Source organism: Candidozyma haemuli (genome assembly GCF_002926055.2).
Source record: "Candidozyma haemuli strain B11899 chromosome Unknown H_2014730914, whole genome shotgun sequence".
NCBI lineage: Eukaryota > Fungi > Ascomycota > Pichiomycetes > Serinales > Metschnikowiaceae > Candidozyma > Candidozyma haemuli.
Window position 1 is genome coordinate 402,331 of NW_020289907.1, and position 18,132 is coordinate 420,462.

Here is an 18,132-nt window from a genome sequence, read left to right on the forward strand (position 1 = left end):
ACTGGGTCTACTTGGATGTCAGTGGGTATTGTGTAAGATGCATCTGCTGATTGGAAGCATGGTCTGTGTTGCTTCGGCCCGGAACCCTCAAAAGCCGAGGCACAACAACGCAAGAGTAGACAGAGTGACAAGATGACAAGAAAAAGTGGATTTCACGTTCAAGCCTTTTTTTGTATCTTTTGTACCACTTTATTTCCTTGCCTCTTGCCTGCTTAGCTTACAAGTGTAGGGGTCCCACTGTGCGCTAGTTAAGCATTGTGTTATAGCAACGGCTGGAAAGCCACCCGGAGTTCACGGTAACTGTTGACGGTGAAGTTTTTTCTCCACAATGGCTGCTTCGTCTCCACATTACGTCATTTTGGATCTTCCAGAAATTCTTCTTTTCTGTCTTATCTACCACTCTGTCTCCATCTACGTCATTATCGTGTTTCGCAGCCGCGATGCCATCGCTGTGTAACTACTAAGCATATAACTGGGGCTCCGCCAATGTGTGGTATCTTTCTATCGGTGGCACAGTCGTTACCTTTGGTGGGTTTGGAATGCAGAGAATATGATGAAGGTGAAATTTCACTGCTAGTGGGGAATCGCTTGGATCTACAGACGGCTCTTTCTGATCATGATAAAGAGAAGGTGAAGAACGCTGATGCTATACGCCAGCGGAAACTGGAGCTCGGGAGGTTGAGCATGAAGAATCACAGTAAACGGATTGAAGAACTTGAACGCGAGATTCTGGAGTTGAGCGTGGTTGCTGGTGCGCTGGCGTTGGAGATCAGTGCTTCTTTGGATACTACGCTTGTGGATATCATGGCCAGAGGACCTGATTATGCTTCGTTGGTCGAGGAGAAGAGAGATGGGTGGTCACTAAGGGCTCTTTCCTCGGTTCTTTCGCTTCGACAACCGTTTACAAAGCAGCCTCTGGGCGATGATAGGTACATCTTTCAGTTCAACGGTGAGCTATACAATGAAGACTGTTTGGATGGAAACGATGTGAAATTTGCGTGGGAGAAGCTTTCCAGTGGGCTTCAAGGTGGTATAGATGAGCTTGCTAAAGCTTTGGGTGGGCTTCTTGGAGAGTTCGCTTTCGTGTTGACTGATAAGGTCAAGAAGAAGGTCTACTTTGGCAAGGACCATGTTGGAAAACGTTCGCTTCTCTTTTCCACTACGGATGGACTTGCTGTCGCCTCCGTTTTTAGCCATGGCCCAACAGAAGATCTCCAGGAATGTCAACCAGGCATACTCTACACTTACAGCATAGGCGACGGTACCATTTCAAAAACAGCATACCCACAAACATTGCATTCAAGTCCAATTAGAGGCAACCACTACGATAGTGAATACTCCCAGTTGGACACTCGTGTTGATAAACTCCACGAGCATCTTCAAAAAGCATGTCTTTTAAGACAACAAACAGTCCATCCGTACCACGCTACTAAGACTCAGGTAGCTGTTTTGTTCAGTGGTGGACTCGACTGTACTATAATAGCTGCACTTATTGCAAAAAACTACACTCGTTTAGATCATCCTGTCACTATTGATCTTCTTACGGTGGGTTTTGAGAACCCTAGAACAGGCCTTTCTCCACTGCAGTCTCCAGACAGACAACTTTCCGAAAGATCATGGTACGAGCTTTCGAAGAAATTTGTGGATACCAATGTATCGTTTCGATTAGTTCAGGTGGATGTTTCTTATGGAGAATGGCTCGCTCACAGAAGTAGGGTTTTGGGTTTGATCCATCCGACGTCTACCGAAATGGATCTTTCCATCGCCATAGCATTTTACTTTGCCAGTCGTCCTGGAAAGTTCGCTGCATTAAGAGCAGGACATTCATTCGATAAGTCTATTATATGGACTGATTTTCTCGAGAACAGAGACAAGTTCGTGGAGACAGAACAAGAGTACTTCTCCTCAGCCAAGGTTCTCTTTTCAGGATTAGGAGCTGACGAGCTCTACGGTGGCTACTCGCGTCATGAGAGCATATTTGACTCTTTAAAGGAAGGTTTTGCTGAGAATGAAATCCATAGCTTGTACGACGAGCTTTCTGCTTCGCTCATGTATGACATCAATGCCATATATGAACGAAACCTCGGCAGAGACGACCGTGCAATTTCAAGCTGGGGCAAGGAATTACGTTACCCATACTTAGACAACGACGTGATTGAGTTTTCCACCAATGGCATCGAACCGCATTACAAAATCAGACTCAGCTGGGCCAACATTAAAACCAAAAAAGGCGAGAAACGCGTTAAAGTCTATTCAAGAAAATATCTACTACGCCAGCTAGCACACAAGCTCGATCTTCCAATGGCGGCAGAAGAGGTCAAGCGAGCGATCCAGTTTGGCGCCAAATCAGCCAAGCTCGAGGTGGGCCAGAGCAAGACCAAAGGAACTGAAAAAGTTGCTTAAGGAATAAATAGAAAATGCATCAGCCGCCGTTCTGGGTAGCAACGGCCTGTTTAGCCTGGTCGTGGAGCTCCTCGACCCACTTAGGCTCAATGACAAGACACTCGGCTTCGGTCAACAAGTTCTCCTTGCTCTCCACGTATTCGCCAATATCACCGTCTATTTCAGCGTCCAAATCAAGCTTGAAAACCTGGCCCTTGGTGATACACTTGCGGCCCTTCTTGTTCACAAACGTACACTTGATCAAAACATACGAATTCACAAAGCATGGCTTCAAGTACTTGATGTTCAAGTTGGCAGTAACACCCTTCTTCGAGTGGAAGTTCTGGAACGCCACACGGCACGTCAACTCGTCCAACAACGTAGCCAAAAGACCACCGTGCACGATCTTTGGATGACCAGAGATCCTCGATCCCAAGTGGAAAAACGTGTATCCAGAGTTATGTTCACCTTCCTGGAGCTCGTCCACGTCGTCGAATTCCGTCAAAAACTTATCGTCAATAGTGTACAACGAACCCGAACGTAACCCGATCTTCTCAGGCCCCACAAGAGTATCGCCAGTCAAGTTTGGCCAGATGCTCTCTGAGATGTCTCCACACTTTTTGTTCAGCGCAGCGTGTTTTTCACTGAGGTGCTTGTAGAAATGGTAGATTTTATGGTTGTAAAGCACATCTGCATATTTCTGGTCGGCAACGATACCGGTGCTTTTTTCCAAGGTGCTATCGCTTTGAGTCATTGGAGATGAGTAGTAGTAGGAACCAGTGAAAGGTTGATAACGCGGGGTCGGCTGCGAAAAAGCACCATTTACCGAGGAACCTTTACTAAGGCTGAACATGATTAAGCTACAGGGGGTGAAATACTCCATAAAACATACTAAAAATTACTTATTACTCCACTGTCTTTTAGTACATTGTCAAACTCCTCTTTCCTTATTTCTTGAGCACCTTCTCGAAAACCTTATGGAAAGCCTCTTTACCGCCAGTCTCAAACACCAGACCATGGCACATCACTAACCTGTCGAAATCCCACTTGTAGATGTTCTTGATGCCTTCGGCTGCTGCTGAGCTGTTGGCGGCCTTGTTCATAAGAAAACGCCCAACTTTGCTGTCTGGATTCATGTACTTGGCTGGGTACGAGAATCCAGTGAATACACTGGCGCCTTCTGGGAACCCACTGTCCTTTGAAAACTGTTCGTTCTTGTCGTCAGAACGTAAATTGAAGAATAAGTCGGCCTGGAACAAACTCTTCAGGTTCTTGTCGTACATCACGAGCTCCTTATTGGTGTGTTCTGGAAGATACACGAACTCAAAGTTATCCAAGATAACCAGATCCTTGATGCCAATCTCTTGAAGTTTTTTGCTGTCAAGTAACACGTCCTTGTACTTCTCAGTAATTACATGGTCCACAGGCGCTTCAGAGCCCAAATCTACACCTTCCATGGCGATGATCTTCAACTGAGGGAACTCCTGCTTAAACGACTTTGCAGCCATCGTGTGTTCCTTATCTGGAACAATGACATACGACACCGAAGGCAGCTCTGAGCCTGAAGTCATCTCCAAAGCCTTCTTGACGCCGTCTCCGTACGGCAACGCTGACCATACCACAATTGAGCCGTTGTAGTTGAACAAGGCCATACGAGCGCCAAAGTTGATCTTATCGAACCGTCTGAAGCCACTGGAACTGAGGACGATGTTCTCGGTGATTTTCCTTGAAACCACCTTCAATGGGTCGGGATATGCCATATTTGCTAGATAACTGTGCTGTTTATGGCTTAAACTGAGTGGGTGAAGCTCGAGCTTATAAAGTGTGTCAAGGGTCCTGCAGATCTAAATAGGTCATTGGGTTGCTGTGATGGCTTTGGCACTTCTATGCATTTTAGTGTTTTTGTGGCAGGTGTCGCGTCGGGGCCATCGGAAGACAAAAGTCCCGATGAACTTAGGCTTGGTAGGTAATTACAATATGGTGGGGGAAGGAGAGATGAGATGAGATGAGCAAGAGGACCAGAGACATCAGATGGTGCAATTGACAGCGGTAGCCCTAGATATAGCTAAGTAAATATAAATCTAAGGAAACTGCTAGAACTAGAGAGCTTCGGTTACGGAACAAAATGGATCGTTGGTTCCGGGGTGGGCTGTTTGTTCCTCGGCTCTGGTGCTTATACGTGTTTTGCAGCCATTTTTTGGCGAGACAGATGCACCTTAGTCAGCCCTGCGATGGGCGTGAGTAAGCTGGGTATTGGAAGATGACAAAGTGGGGGGATAATTGGTGAATAAGCTTTTGGATTCTGGAGGGTAAAGGGTGGAGGATGTGAGTTGATTTTGTGTTTACGGTTTGGCTGGGTTTAGTTGCCGTGGTTATATGGCTCGTTTATGGTATTGCGGTTGCTTAACCAGTGCAGTTGGGTGGTGGTGGAAGTAAATGACTTCTGGGATGTGGAAAGTTACAAGTAGAGAAGGAAAGGGACTTTTGTTTAGATAAGTATGGCTAGAGTTTAAGGAAAGGTTCTTTGAAGAAGGGTTGCTGGGTCAGGTGGGCTTGGTTGTACTTATTTTGCAGCCATTCATGAAGACGAGAGAACCATAAAGTTTTTCCAAAAAGAGGTGTTTTCGATGTCTCCTCGCTTCAAATTTGGTCTTGAAACGTGGTATCGACTTGCTATTGACATCGTAGGAAACTAAGGTATCAGTGATTCAATATGAGGCTGTACGTATGGTAAGCACTGATGTATAAGACCAGCAAAGAAGAAGGCATCTGAACAACCCTAGTCCCTAGAAGTTCCCATAATTTCTCTTTTCTCTCCTATACTACTGTGAGGTTCACTAGTCTTGTCCTTTAGACCCAGAGAATCCAGTGATTAACTGAATTCATTGTCTCTTTCACCAGACAAGAAGTTACCATTCATCTTCCACCAAACCCCATCAACATCTCCCGTTTCAACCTCCAGCCACTCTTTCTCGCCCCTCTCGTTGTATCTTTTCGATCTAAGTATATACTTTGATTAAGCCATTCGTCCTAAGCCACGATCCAACCTCATCAACCCAGCCGTTCATGTTCGTCAGAAGCTATCCAACCGTTTAGCAGTTACCTTTCAACCGAGCATCATCTTATCAGAGCCTTCTTGGTCTTCACTGCTACTTTTTCACCAAGAAAAGAAACCCACTTCCTCTTAATTACCTCTATATTTGGCTGCCCCACCAAGGTAGTTCTCATAACCAACGACCCCTCTTGACGTCTGTACAATCGGACATTCCACTTGTTTTCCGGAACCAATGGAAACTAGGATACTCTTATTGAAACACTGTTATTTGCGTCTTCTGTAAGGTAGAGTGGGATGCGTTGGTTGTTCTCTAAAGACGTTGGAACTTATTCAAACAAAGGAAGCTCACAATCTACAATTTACCATCAATTACTGACATCAACTACCGAACCTACTACCATCACTTCAATACAAATGGCTTCATCAAAATGCTTGCATTATCACATGGCCATGTCATCTTCTCGTCCATCTCTTCACACCTCCTAGGCAAGCCTCAATTACTGTGGGTGCAAATTCATCCTGACCCACCAGCCTGACTCACCATCAACACTATTTGATCCCCCACGCCAACACTCAACCCAGCATCCTCTGACCCACCTCACGCCAAATCAACATCCTCATCCTTGCACACCTTCGCTTGACCGGATTTATCTAATGTACGTTTTCTTAACTGTGAGCCACACACCAATGAGATACAACCACCACAGTATCAAAGCAAAAGCCAGACTCATCAATGGTCCCTCCATCACCTAAAGACCCACCAAGTCCAGTGGCACACCGTACCAATCTAGCCCTGGCCAAACCGTATAAAGCCCATTCAGACTATTGTACACTGATAAGCTTCCTCATGACCCATGGTGCAGAACACACAAAGCCAAAGCGAGAGGCTCAGCCCTACCCAAATTCCGTCCCATCGACAGTCATAGTAAGAAATCAAGTAATAAAATGCTAGAAAGTGTCATCTTCAACTTCCACAAAACCACCATTCTTCCTTCTCTGGTCCCCCACCAATGACGTTTGGACTCACCGGTAAGCCGTTATGCGCTCATCGCTTGTCTGAAATTTTCCACTTCCACAGGCAGTCTATCATTTTCTCAGTACCGCAATCGGCCATCAAAAGAGGTCTCTTCTGTCCAGCTACCTCAACAAACTCACTTTATTTCCTCCAATCAGAATCCCCCGACCAGAACCCCCAACACCACCCTTCCTCTCCTTCTGCCTCCACTTCTGTCATGGCTGCAAAATTGCGGTGCACCCCCACGATAAGCCCCTCGCGCGGCACCGGTACTTACTATGCTGTATGCGGTGCGATTCCGGGGCCTATATAGCTCGGGCCGGAATAGTTGCTTCAACTTTCCAACCACACTTCTTTCTGACCGGTTTTGAATTTTTTACCATGTCGCTCAAAGACCGTGCTTCTGGGCTATACCATAATCTAGTGCTCCCGAACTTGGGGGTGCTGCTTCTTCTAGTGTCCCATTTCTTCAACTCCATCATGATTGTCACTTGCAAGTTGTTGGAGACCGATCCCACCACCAAAGACCATCCGATCCACCCTTTGCAGATCTTGTTTATTCGAATGTTCATCACGTACATTCTTTGCTTGGTGTATATGTTGGCCACGAAGTCTGTGGACCAGGCGCCGTTTGGGCCTAGAGATCAAAGAGTGCTTTTGGTGCTTCGAGGCATCTTGGGCTTCTTTGGCGTATTTGGCTTGTACTTTTCTTTGCAGTACTTGAGTCTCTCTGACGCTGTGTCCATCACCTTCCTTATCCCTATTGTGACGCCGTTCTTTGCCTGGATCTTCTTGAACGAACGTTATTCCGTGCTAGAGGCTGTCTGTGCTTTACTCTCTTTGGGAGGTGTGATTTTGGTCGCTAAGCCCGAGTTTATCTTTGGCGCTAAGACTCTGTCTGAAACAGACTCCACTGAGTCCTCTTCTACCGAGCTTAGACTCTTGGGTACCGGCGTGGGCCTTATCGGTGTCTGTGGCGCTGCTACCGTGTACATCGTGCTTAGAAAGATAGGCAAGCTGGCCCATCCGCTCATTTCCGTGAGTTATTTCGCCTTGACCACATGTATTGTCACATTCGTCAGTATCGCTGTTCTACCCTCGGTCTCGTTTGCTTTCCCAAACAGCGGGTACCAGTGGTTCCTCTTTGGCTTGATCGGTGTATCGGGCTTCTTGATGCAATTCTGCTTGACGGCTGGCTTGCAGAGGGAGAAAGCAGGCAAATCCTCCCTCATGATCTACTCCACCATGGTGTATGCTTTAATCTGGGACCTCACCATCTTTGGCCATGTTCCAGGCCTCTTGAGTATATTGGGCACAGGCCTTATTATACTTAACGCCACCATCGTGATCAAGTACAAGCCAACCAGTCCTTCCGACGACCAAGATGGTCCTGACGATTTGGAGGCGGTCAAGTACCTGAACCCCAGCGAAATTGTTTTAGACGACTTCATAGTCACCGACGACGAGTCCAGCTCGTAGACATTTATTATTACCAGTTCATTTATAGATTCACTTATACATTTTAACATCATTGCCACTCACCGTATGCTATCAGTCCAGCTGAGCTCGTTACGTAAGTTCTTAAGTTGGAGCATGGCCTCCACTGTGGATTCCTCCTTCTCAGCCACCACCTTCGCTTCTGCCGAGAGGTTCGAGATATTGCCCATGAGTTTTCTCGAATTGTTTAAGTTCACGTCGAGGTACTCCACCTTGAGTATATCATTGGACGACGGGTTGGAGGGCAATGCCCGGACCTGTTTGAGCCAGGACATGGAGTAGTAGGTGAGTGGAATGGAGCAGTGAGATGCAGGTGAGGTGGACAGAGGGTGGAGGGTAGGAGGGAAGAAGGTTGAAAGTGGGGGATATGTGGGGGAAAGAAGATAGTGTTGGGATGTTAATTGGATTGACTTTGTTTGATATTTGGTGGTTTTTTTGGGGTTTTTATTGGAGTTGTTGGTGTTTTGGGTGGACCCTTTGCAGGCTGTTACTGAACATTCGCATAGTACATACAAAAGGACCACTAGTTGATATCCAAGACAAAAAAGTAGCTTTTTTTATATATTGCCTCTTTCCAAGCTACCTCTCTTCCCTTGTGCTTCCTCAAAAGCTACTTTGGCCATTAAATGAGCTTTTTGCTCATTTATCAACGACCTTTCTCTATTTTGCAACCATTAGGGACTCACTTCAGCTAACCTTATTCTCCATATCTATATCACATTAAATTAATCTATATCACTCTTTATATCTACTTTTTTTTTTCTACTGGCACAACTCGTACACGTTGTTTTCCTTGAGGAACAGTTCAAGGTAGTTGGCGAACTCTTCCAAGGGCACCAAGTCTAAAGTACCCAATGGTGTCAGTGTAACCAACGGTTGACCGCCGTATAAGACTCTGACAAAGTCCTGGCCTTCCTTCTTCCAAAGCTCAAACACAACTTCGGCACCCATACCCGGCCAGCGCAAATAGTCAATTTGCAATGCTCCAAGTAAGGGAGAGATAGACCCATCATGGGCAATGTTATGGCGGTAAATGACCTCGCTGGAACCTGAAGCGGCTTCATTGAGGTGCTGGAGAACCTTTTGAAGGAAAATGCCGTACTTGGCAACCAGGTACAAGGTCAGCTGAGGTGCTTCACGGTACTGGTAGTTGTACTCATGGTCGCCCAAACGGAAGACTTGTTCTGCTTGCTTTTCAGTAATACACGTAGAAGGATCGTCTATTTTGCAAGGTAAGGGGAGCCCGTGGCACAACCTATGAGCCAAGTTGTCAAAGTAGTGGTCCCACGAGACGTGCCAGCCCTTGTTGTCTGGGTTGACTCCAGAAATGGCATCCAATTCGTTGAAAAGGTACTCTGATCTTTCAAGATGCTCATTCCAGCCTTCAGAAGACAAGATGAACTTCTTGGTTTTGTCTGCTCCAATACACAGATACTTTGGCTCTAAGTAGTCAGAATCAGCACGCTGTATGCTAACGTCCACGCTCTGTTGCTCTAGGTCTGGGTACATCCCGCCAATCAAAGCGCCAGCGACTTGAGACGTGATTTGGTTATTCGTTACCTGAAACTTAATCTTTTTAGGGTCAAATTCGTCCGGCAAAAAGCCCAACTTGCCATGGTAGTTCTGGAAAATGTCTATACCATGCTGACGTGAATCCTCCAAACCACCTTCGCTAATCTCAGGAAACTGGCAAGACCCATTGAACCCATACTGGTGAGCAAACGGGTTTTCTGGATCCACATAAGCGTCCCAGCCAATCTGGGCACTGTAGTTATGTGCAACCGCCTGGCCATAGTAGAAGTTGGTTACTCTATCGCAAGAAAGACCAATATCCTCCTTTGGAAACACGTTCGAAGCGTATGGAGTTCTCTTATGGTGGCGATGAACCACCTCCACATACTGAAGCTCAAACCCCTCGGGTTTCTTATACTCTGGGCTTCTCACATGGGGCATGTTACAGAAGTTGTATGCTCCATACTCAGGGCTATTGGAGGTGCTGTAGACTCCCCATTGGTGCCTCTTTCCGGGTTAAAAACCGTATCCAAATCGCCATAAGGACTGTCTGAGGGTGGATAGTGCTGTGGGTAAATCACAGCCTGGCAGCTATGAAGCAAGGCCAAAAGAGTGGTTGTTCTAAGCATAGTGTTGAAAAGTCTGGGGAACCGGTGTGGTTATATATGGTAGATAGTCCCCACGTGGGTAAGTAGCAACGCCAAGCACACAAAAGGGAACGAGAGGGCGTGGGCTGTATTAGAGGAAGCAAGTGAAGGAGGTTTATTGGATTTTCAATTAATTGCTATGTTTTGGTGATTCTTGGTTTGCAGCCGTTTGGGTATTTTGCAACCAAATGCGAGGCTGCGTCAAGATGCATAAACTACTGTAAGCCTCGAAGTGGATGGTTTGGTGATTTGGAAAAGAATATTTGGAAAGGCAGGGGAAATTGAGGGAGGTGATCAAGGAGGCGTGAGTTTATGGTTTCTGGAGTTTTAGCGTAAAATAACATGTATTAGTGGACATGGTGGTTGCTTGGAGTGGATCTATATACTTAAGGCCACTCACAGACAATGTACAGCTATTTATGGCCCTATCTCTTCAAAACTCACCAAAAAGAGAATTTGGCTCATTCAAGTAGTTCTTTTCAAGAAATCACCAATTATACGTCCATATCTTCATTTCTTCCAGTGGATGCTGGACTCCTTCTACCACACCTTATATGGCACTGCGCACTGAACAGTCTTATCGTAACCTCATCACCATGTCTTATAACGGGATTGGACTCCAGACACCACGAGGCAGTGGCACTTCGGGATATGTCCAGAAGAACCTTGCTGATAAGAAGTACCAGGGTTACAGGAAGAAAAGAGAGAGAGAACAGGAGGACGAAGAAAGGAGAGAGGCCAGGGCTAAACAGATAAGATCTAGAAGACTGGCTGGTGGAGAGATCAAGGAACATGATAGAAAGAGACGCATAGAGCTTAAGTGTGCTGAGCTACGAGACAAGTTGGAGGATGAGGACGAGGAGGATGACGTTATAGAGAAGAAGGTGGCTGAACTACGAGAGAAGCTCACCAAGGACACTACGGAGCACAAGGAGGCAGCCCAAGTGGTGGATGGAAATAAGAAGAACAGGGTGGAGGAGTTGGAAGAGACAGAGGGCAAGGAGGATGGTAAAAAGGCCGAGTCGCCTAAAGAAACTCCACAGTCAGACTCCAAACAGCCATCATACAGCTACGTCCCCAGGTACGGTGATCGATGATGTATTTCCACAATTAAACAATGCAATATCTAAGATTCGTCAGCTTTGCTAACAAGAACAGGCTCGTCGTCTTCGGGCGGCGTGGGCTTGTCTCTCAGCATATACTCAGATAACTCCCGAAGCTGCTCCTCTGCGAGCTCGGTAGGGTTGGACTCAGTCTCCTCTGCGTCTTCAAACTTGCCAGTAACGTCAGCAAGTGGCTTAGGGCTCGAGAAAGCTTCTCTGGCTTCTTCAAACCCGCTGTCGTCGTCGAATTCTTCAGTGCCTGAAGTGTTGGTCTTCGGCGTTTCGTTCTGAGACACCTTTTCCTTATTTATTATTTCATAGTCAGGTTCAACGTCGCTCTGAACATCATTCAATGGGCCCTTGTTTGTAGATCCACCGAGAGGTACCTTTGTAGCTTGTTCGACTTTCAGAAGTTCTTCTTCTTCATCTAGCGGTGGCTGCGTTTCTTGTAAGCTAGGAAGCTGTTCGACATCTTCTTCCTTGACAGGCGCATCGGCAGAATCATCTAAGACAGGGATGGCGAAACCTTTCTCGGTTGAGGTTTCCTTTTCTTGTGCTTCTAATCCAGTATCGGTGACTACTGGCTCAGAGGTCTTTGGAGAGATCTCCTCTGTCTCTTCAGCTTGTGTAGCGAGCTCCTCTGGCTTATCTTCGGCAACTGGGGCCTTGAAATCAAGCTCCCATAAGTTTCCATACGAGAACTTGAAGCGAGGTTCAATTGTAACCTTACTCTCTTGAATGGACTTTGGAAGCTTCTTACCTCTTGGGCCCTTGGCTCTTCTTGCTGGTGCCTTTGGAGCGGCATCTTCCTTATTTTCGGAAGCCTCTTGTTCAGGCTCGGCTGGCGCAAACTTCTTCAACATTTCTGGGTTGGCCATACCTGGCAATGCAATTCCAGCGCCCATCATATTTTGCAAGTTAGCGGCAAAATTCGTCTTGTCAGACGACAATTTACCTCTCTTCTCTGGTGCACTTTTTTCCTGCTCCTTTGGTGCTTCGGCAGGTTCCTGATTGAACATCTGCTGGAAAGCAGCGATCTTGGAAGAGAGCTTCTTGGGCTTTGGTGGTGGAGCCTTAGGCTTCTCCTTGGTGGCAGGTTTAGGTGGTCTGGAAGGAATAACAGGAGAGCTCCTCGATTCCAGAGCCTGGGATTCTGAACCGGAATCAAGCTTCTTTGGCTTGCCTGGCTTGCTTGGACGCAGAGGAATAATTGGCATCTTTGGAACGGATTCTTTCAGAGTTTCCTCTTCGACTTTCTGAGGAGATTCCTTTGATGGTTCCTCCTTCACTGGTTCCTCCTTCACTGGTTCCTCCTTTACTGGTTCTTCCTTGAAAGCAGGCTCTTCAGAAGATTTGCTCTCTTCTTCGACGGGCTTTTCAACTGCCTTGGGCTCAATTGGTTCGTCAACTCGTTGAGGTTCACGTTCAAGAGGCTCAATTGCAGTAGGAACTGTGGGTTCAGCCTCAGTCGTGCTTAATTCCTCTGGTTCAGCTTTTTCAGGGACCTCTTCGGACTCAACTGGAGACTTCTTCTCGTCTTCAACTTCTTCAGTTACAGGCTTTGGAGATTGGAAATCAGCAGCGGGGGTTTCAGAATGATCCTTCTTTGAAAGTGTTCCCTCATCCTCGCTATCAGTGAATGCATCTCTGGACGTCAAGTTCTCCTTGGCCAAAGATGTGTTGCTTTCCTGGCCCGTATGTTCATTCCTAAGAGAGCCAACATCAAGCTCATCCACATCAAAATCAGAAGGACTTACGTGAACGCTTTCAACATTGCTAGAGTCCTCCTTCTCGACATCAGCACTAGCGCTTTCACGTTGCTCCTTCATCTTGTTTCCAAGAAGCTCGGCAACGTCATCTGAAGAAGATGCTTCGGAACTCTTCTCTGAAGGTTCTGGGGGACTGAAGTGCCCGTCCCTTGGCGGGTGTCCATCAACCGACTTGGCGGTTTCGCTAACTGGAGCAGGAACAATATCGTCATGAGGATCAGAAGAAATCACGTCTGTAGACTCCTCAGAATCAGAAACGCTAGCAGGACCCTTCGTTCCCTCTTCGAAATCCAAAATCTCCAGTGGCTTTTCCCCAGGAACGCTCAGTGGAAGCGTTGGAGCCTTGACAACCTCAGAATCATCAATTGGATCCTTACCCGATTCGTTATCCGTGTCATTGGCATCATCAGCCACGTCGTCCTTAGCCTCCGTAGCAGCCAAAGGCCCCTTCTCTTTAGTTGGGCGTCTGGGTATGGAAGGAAGAGAAGGCTGATTTGGCGATTCTGGAGCCTCAGTCGTCTCAGGAACCTGCTTTCTTGGTCTGCTAGGAATAGCTGGCGCTGGCGAGGAATCTTCACGTTTTTCAGTAACATCTTCACCGCTCTTCACCAGACTTTCAGTCTTCCTGGGTCTCTGAGGAATAACAGGGACAGCTGGTACCGCCAGAGTGGCATGGTCCAGCGAGGCAGGTGCAGCAGCAGGCGAAACGTCCAGTGAAGAATCCGATTTCTTAGGTCTTGATTTGGGCCTTTGAGGAATTGAAGGCACAGGCGAGTCCAGCATGGCAATAAAGTAGAAGGGTTGTTTTCTTGGTGGTTGTGAGTGATTCTGGGGTACACCTTATTTATCCGATCCTGGAGCAGTTGTATCCAGGAGGGTCCCTGGAAGAGAAGAAGATGGGTGAAAAAGGTGGAGTGGGTTTATAAAAATAGAGATACTAAAGGGAAAGTATGTAATTTGGGAAGATATTTTGAATTGAGTGGATTTGGGGTTTTGGGGTTTTGGGGTGGAATGGCGGTGGTGTAGTGTGGTCGCTTTGGTGCTGCTGTGGCTGCAAACGGTAGTCACGCTGAGGAAGATAAGACAAGAGGGAAGGTGAAAAGAAGTAAAATTGAGTGCAAATTACGGATTATGTTAGAGAGACGATTACGTATGGAGGGTGTTTGAAATTGGCTTGTATGGGCCTGTTTTGGGTGTTTTGAATGGGTTGTTGCTCACTAACTACTGGTGAGTGCTGTAAGGCTGATAAGCAGATGGCGAACGTTAGATTGCTTCTTCTGTTCTACGTAAACTTTCTTTTCTCTTTTTATTCGATGATATATAGTATTTACCGTAACTATAAACATACTACTGCGTTTTCAGTTGAACTACTATTGTGCTTGGTTCCACAACACTACCTACGGTACCGTTAGACGGCTTCCAAGATACCGATAATTACGTACTTACTATAGATTTATGCTTGTTTTTAACGGCTTATTATTAAGCTTAAAGCCCTGCCTCTTTAGCTTGTCTGCTTGTTTTGATAACCATAGTGAACCAGGTATCACCGTATCTCTACACAATCAGGAACGAACCACCAAGAAATGGCTCCTCCAGGAACAAGTACACCACCAAACCCACTCTCGTCGCCTTTCCATCTCGTCCCGGCTAAGCGGGGCCAGATTTGTTTAGGCCCGAAAGCCACCTGTTCTTCTCAGCCGGTGGGTGTTAAAGTTACCTGTTTGATCCATAATCGTACACGTTACATCTTTCAAATACTCTTGTCACGTACTCCTGAAGCTCTACTTTCTTCCGGTACTTCCAAAGGTCATTCATTTTCAATACCTTCCGTCGCCATCTTCTCGTAATCAAATGCCTGTCCATTGACCACAAAGACTCTACCCTGACTACCAACACCATCAATACTTTCCAAGCAGGGACCAGTTCGGCCATAAAAAAATTCCAGGCCTGTAGAAACGCTCCGGTGAGTTCAGCTTGCGTGACCACTTTTTCAAATCGCCCTTTATTCCTTCCTTCCTCGACCTACCACTTACCATTTATCAACACTTTTCTCAGCACAGCCCAAAAAGGCTCCTTCGTAGATTTAGACTTGCCTATTTCCAACGGTCCTAGGGCTCCTTCCAGAACCCTCTACGGCTCCCTGAAAAGCATAAATAGAGGGCCTTTCTCCCACTTTTCTCTTCCTTACCAACCACTTTCACACAGCCAAAAATGACTAGATATCCATTAGCTTTCCGCCTTTCGACCACAGCTCAAGCCACTGCCACTAAAGGCGCCAAAGCTCAACGTAAACGAGACCGTTTTACTCAAAGTATTTTTAGGAGATTCCACAGAGTCTCCAATAAAGTTGGATCCTGGTTCCATAAATCAGAGTCCAAAGTAACCTTTGCAGGTTCTTCCAGTAGTTTGGAACTTGCTGAAAAGCATGCCACTGCTCAATTGGTCAAGCTGCCAACAGAGCAAACTGCTTTGCTGTTAATGAAGCAGATGGAGAAGTTGTACCTTTCCCCAGGTTCAGGTTCAGACTTCTCTGAAACTTCTACATTAGCATCTACACCTAAAGAGTTCCTCAAGGAGAAGACTAACCTTCCAGTTTTGGTCTCCAAGTGCCTTTGTGAGTCCCCCAACAAAGGATACGCTTACTTTGCTATACAAGCCAGACAAACCGCCAAAATGAGCCAGAAGCTTCTCACCTGGGAGGAGCCCCAGGTTGATGAGTGGCAGGTTGTCAAGTCTAGACGCCAAAACAGGAAGGTTGAAGTTTCTCTCTCGCCAGCTCCTGTTGTCATCCCAAGTACTCTCAAGAAGATGACAAAGCAGCAGAAGATTAAACTTGGCAAGTCCAAGGAACCAATCTTCGACACCAGCAAACACAAGAAGGTGAACATCTACGAATGCCTTCTGGATTAGGTGGACCAATGAAGTCCACAAACAAAAAACAAAAAACTAGAAGAAACATAAAAGCATAAAAAATTAAAAAACTAGAAAACAGAAAAAAGTAAAAAAACTAGAAAATAAAAAAATAAAAAAAAAGTACCCACTACTTCAATTAAAGTAGCTACGCTCTCTTTCATGATCCTTTATTCGCCATACGGCAGTCCTATCTATGCAGCAACAGCAGGGCGTCCTTTGCCCTCCATCATGCTTACGAGTAGTTCAATCTGAAGATATCGTTGAAGACGTAGTAAGAGCTTCCATCTGGAATCAAGTGGAACACCTGGGAGTAACGCTGAGCGTTCTGCTCCTCGTCAATCAACAACTCACCGGTGACCATAACCAAAATGTCACCCTGAGGAGAGGCAGGCTGGGCGTCCAAAGTAGAAACTCTGTGGGAAACCTTGGCGAATGGCAAACCAGCCAACTTCTCCACAATGTCCTTGGAACCCTGCAATTGCGAGGTCTCGAAAGTCAACATGGACTGCTCTCTGTACAAGTTACCCAATTGGGATCTGTCGGAGTCGAACTGCTGGTAGTAGAAGTTACAGAACTCGGTGGCAACGGTGTTAAAATCGACTGTGGTGTTAGTATGGTGTAAATAAGGTGATGTTACTTGAGATGGGCGAATACTGGGTCAAAATGAACCGTTCTTTGACTAACAGAATCAGAATTTAATGAGTAATCTGATCAATTAGTCCACTTGCTCAAGCGATAAGGGGTTCACATACCTGACATGGTTGTGGTTGTGGAATGATGAAGCCAGGAATTTTTTTACTCTCCCCAATGTCTAGTAGTAAGGTGTGTGCAGTACGTTGATAATTTACTGAAGCCCAATGCCTTTGATCTACGTTACCCCTGACTAAATCAGTCCGTTCATTGTATAACCATAAAGAACTATGAAATGCAAAGTTGATGCTGTAGTCTCACCTTTTCTATATGTCATTGTTTGGGTTGGCGGTGCACGCAATCTCGCTCAACCCATTTTCTATAAGGCGGATTCAGCAGGAAATAAAGCGCCAGTCAGGCAAGATCACGATGAAAGGAACCAATCCTGAAGGGCTACACTTGCCATGAATGTAAGCTTTTCACTGAGCTTATACAAGCTGCGAGTAGTCCTTCAAGATACCCTTCATATGGGTATTGGTGATCTTTCCTCTTCTGGCCTTCTTCTGCTTCTTCTCCTGCTGTTTTGGCTTCTTGGAAACGATGTTTGGATCGGCACCTGTTGGCTTCAACGACTGGTCGACCAAAGCCTGGTAGAGGTTGTCGGGTTCTGGAATCTTGATCTTGTTCCACATATCCACAAACTCCTCATCCAATGTACCAATCTCACCGCCCAAGTTGGCCCACACAAGCCTGGGCGAGTTCTCCTTCTTGTTCCGAAGCACCAAAATACGGTTACTGTCCTCAAGGCTCTGGATAGCCTCCATGCATCCAGACCAACCGTCTTTGAGCTCCTTTACTGGAGTACCCTTAAACGTAGGCTGCAGACGAAGGAAATCAAGTAAATCGTCAGCATTCCGGATGTTGTGAAGCGACATGTACTCCAAAGTGTTGCTGGAGGAGTCAAACTTGATCCTGTCAATTTCCTTCAACAACGGAAGCAAAGCCTCGGTCACATCCGTTCCCAAATAGCTCTCAAGCTTATCAACAGGCACTGGCTTGTCCTGCTGCTTGATATACTCCACAGCCAAGTGGAGTCTTGTGGAAAGATGTGAACCAGACATACTAATGTTCAGCTTGTGTTTCTTACCAGACAGGAAGGATTCGCCTGCAACCCTTTTCCTGTCATTCTCAGCAAAGCTGTAGTTGCCGTTGGAGCCGTTTGCCGAAGCCAGAGGCGTTTTGGGCGTCAGGGACTCCTGGTTGGCAGGTTTTGGAGTGACTGCTCTTCTGACAGCCACGGAAGGCCCGCTTCTGATTCTGGACTTGAATGCCGAGAGCTGCGAGGAGAGATCTGACATTCTAGGGGAATATGAGCTCTTAGTTTAAGGTTGTGTTGAGGTTGAAGGAGAAGCTTGCCTTAAGGAGAATTTGTCATGAACATTTCTTTCTAGTATGGTGATTGCGTGGTGCACGGGTGTGGGTTTGCCAATCCAGACCACACTTAGAGGAAGTTCCAAGTAGAAATGTTGTCTACTACGTATAATTGACAAAAGCAGGCCGTAAGTACATTCTGAATTTGCTTTTCATATCCTTTTGTTTTTTTGGATTG

The 18,132-nt window shown here is 46.3% G+C and overlaps 9 protein-coding genes across 9 annotated transcripts; 4 read left to right on the forward strand and 5 right to left on the reverse strand. All coding sequences in view use genetic code 12, as the record gives it.

The window, feature by feature from the left end:
- Window positions 1–486: 486 nt before the first annotated feature.
- CXQ85_004719 (putative asparagine synthase) lies at window positions 487–2,390 on the forward strand (the record flags this gene model as incomplete). Its single annotated transcript, XM_025488328.1, has 2 exons — window positions 487–2,333; window positions 2,384–2,390. The coding sequence occupies 2 exons, from the start codon at window positions 487–489 to the stop codon at window positions 2,388–2,390; spliced, it is 1,854 nt and encodes a 617-aa protein (XP_025342990.1).
- Window positions 2,391–2,422: 32 nt separating this feature from the next.
- Window positions 2,423–3,136, reverse strand: CXQ85_004720 (uncharacterized protein; the record flags this gene model as incomplete). The annotated part of the gene is made up of 1 exon (XM_025488329.1): window positions 2,423–3,136. One exon carries the CDS (start codon window positions 3,134–3,136, stop codon window positions 2,423–2,425), a length of 714 nt encoding a protein of 237 aa, XP_025342991.1.
- A 193-nt stretch (window positions 3,137–3,329) lies between these two features.
- CXQ85_004721 (uncharacterized protein) lies at window positions 3,330–4,142 on the reverse strand (the record flags this gene model as incomplete). The annotated part of the gene is made up of 1 exon (XM_025488330.1): window positions 3,330–4,142. The coding sequence occupies one exon, from the start codon at window positions 4,140–4,142 to the stop codon at window positions 3,330–3,332; it is 813 nt and encodes a 270-aa protein (XP_025342992.1).
- A 2,691-nt stretch (window positions 4,143–6,833) lies between these two features.
- On the forward strand, window positions 6,834–7,931 carry CXQ85_004722 (uncharacterized protein; the record flags this gene model as incomplete). The annotated part of the gene is made up of 1 exon (XM_025488331.1): window positions 6,834–7,931. The coding sequence occupies one exon, from the start codon at window positions 6,834–6,836 to the stop codon at window positions 7,929–7,931; it is 1,098 nt and encodes a 365-aa protein (XP_025342993.1).
- A 780-nt stretch (window positions 7,932–8,711) lies between these two features.
- On the reverse strand, window positions 8,712–9,902 carry CXQ85_004723 (uncharacterized protein; the record flags this gene model as incomplete). Its single annotated transcript, XM_025488332.1, has 1 exon — window positions 8,712–9,902. One exon carries the CDS (start codon window positions 9,900–9,902, stop codon window positions 8,712–8,714), a length of 1,191 nt encoding a protein of 396 aa, XP_025342994.1.
- Window positions 9,903–10,704: 802 nt separating this feature from the next.
- CXQ85_004724 (U2-type spliceosomal complex subunit) lies at window positions 10,705–11,205 on the forward strand (the record flags this gene model as incomplete). Its single annotated transcript, XM_025488333.1, has 1 exon — window positions 10,705–11,205. One exon carries the CDS (start codon window positions 10,705–10,707, stop codon window positions 11,203–11,205), a length of 501 nt encoding a protein of 166 aa, XP_025342995.1.
- Window positions 11,206–11,234: 29 nt separating this feature from the next.
- CXQ85_004725 (uncharacterized protein) lies at window positions 11,235–13,763 on the reverse strand (the record flags this gene model as incomplete). Its single annotated transcript, XM_025488334.1, has 1 exon — window positions 11,235–13,763. One exon carries the CDS (start codon window positions 13,761–13,763, stop codon window positions 11,235–11,237), a length of 2,529 nt encoding a protein of 842 aa, XP_025342996.1.
- A 1,428-nt stretch (window positions 13,764–15,191) lies between these two features.
- CXQ85_004726 (uncharacterized protein) lies at window positions 15,192–15,890 on the forward strand (the record flags this gene model as incomplete). Its single annotated transcript, XM_025488335.1, has 1 exon — window positions 15,192–15,890. The coding sequence occupies one exon, from the start codon at window positions 15,192–15,194 to the stop codon at window positions 15,888–15,890; it is 699 nt and encodes a 232-aa protein (XP_025342997.1).
- Window positions 15,891–16,125: 235 nt separating this feature from the next.
- Window positions 16,126–17,881, reverse strand: CXQ85_004727 (transcription factor TFIIE subunit; the record flags this gene model as incomplete). The annotated part of the gene is made up of 2 exons (XM_025488336.1): window positions 16,126–16,493; window positions 17,044–17,881. 2 exons carry the CDS (start codon window positions 17,879–17,881, stop codon window positions 16,126–16,128), a joined length of 1,206 nt encoding a protein of 401 aa, XP_025342998.1.
- Window positions 17,882–18,132: the final 251 nt, after the last annotated feature.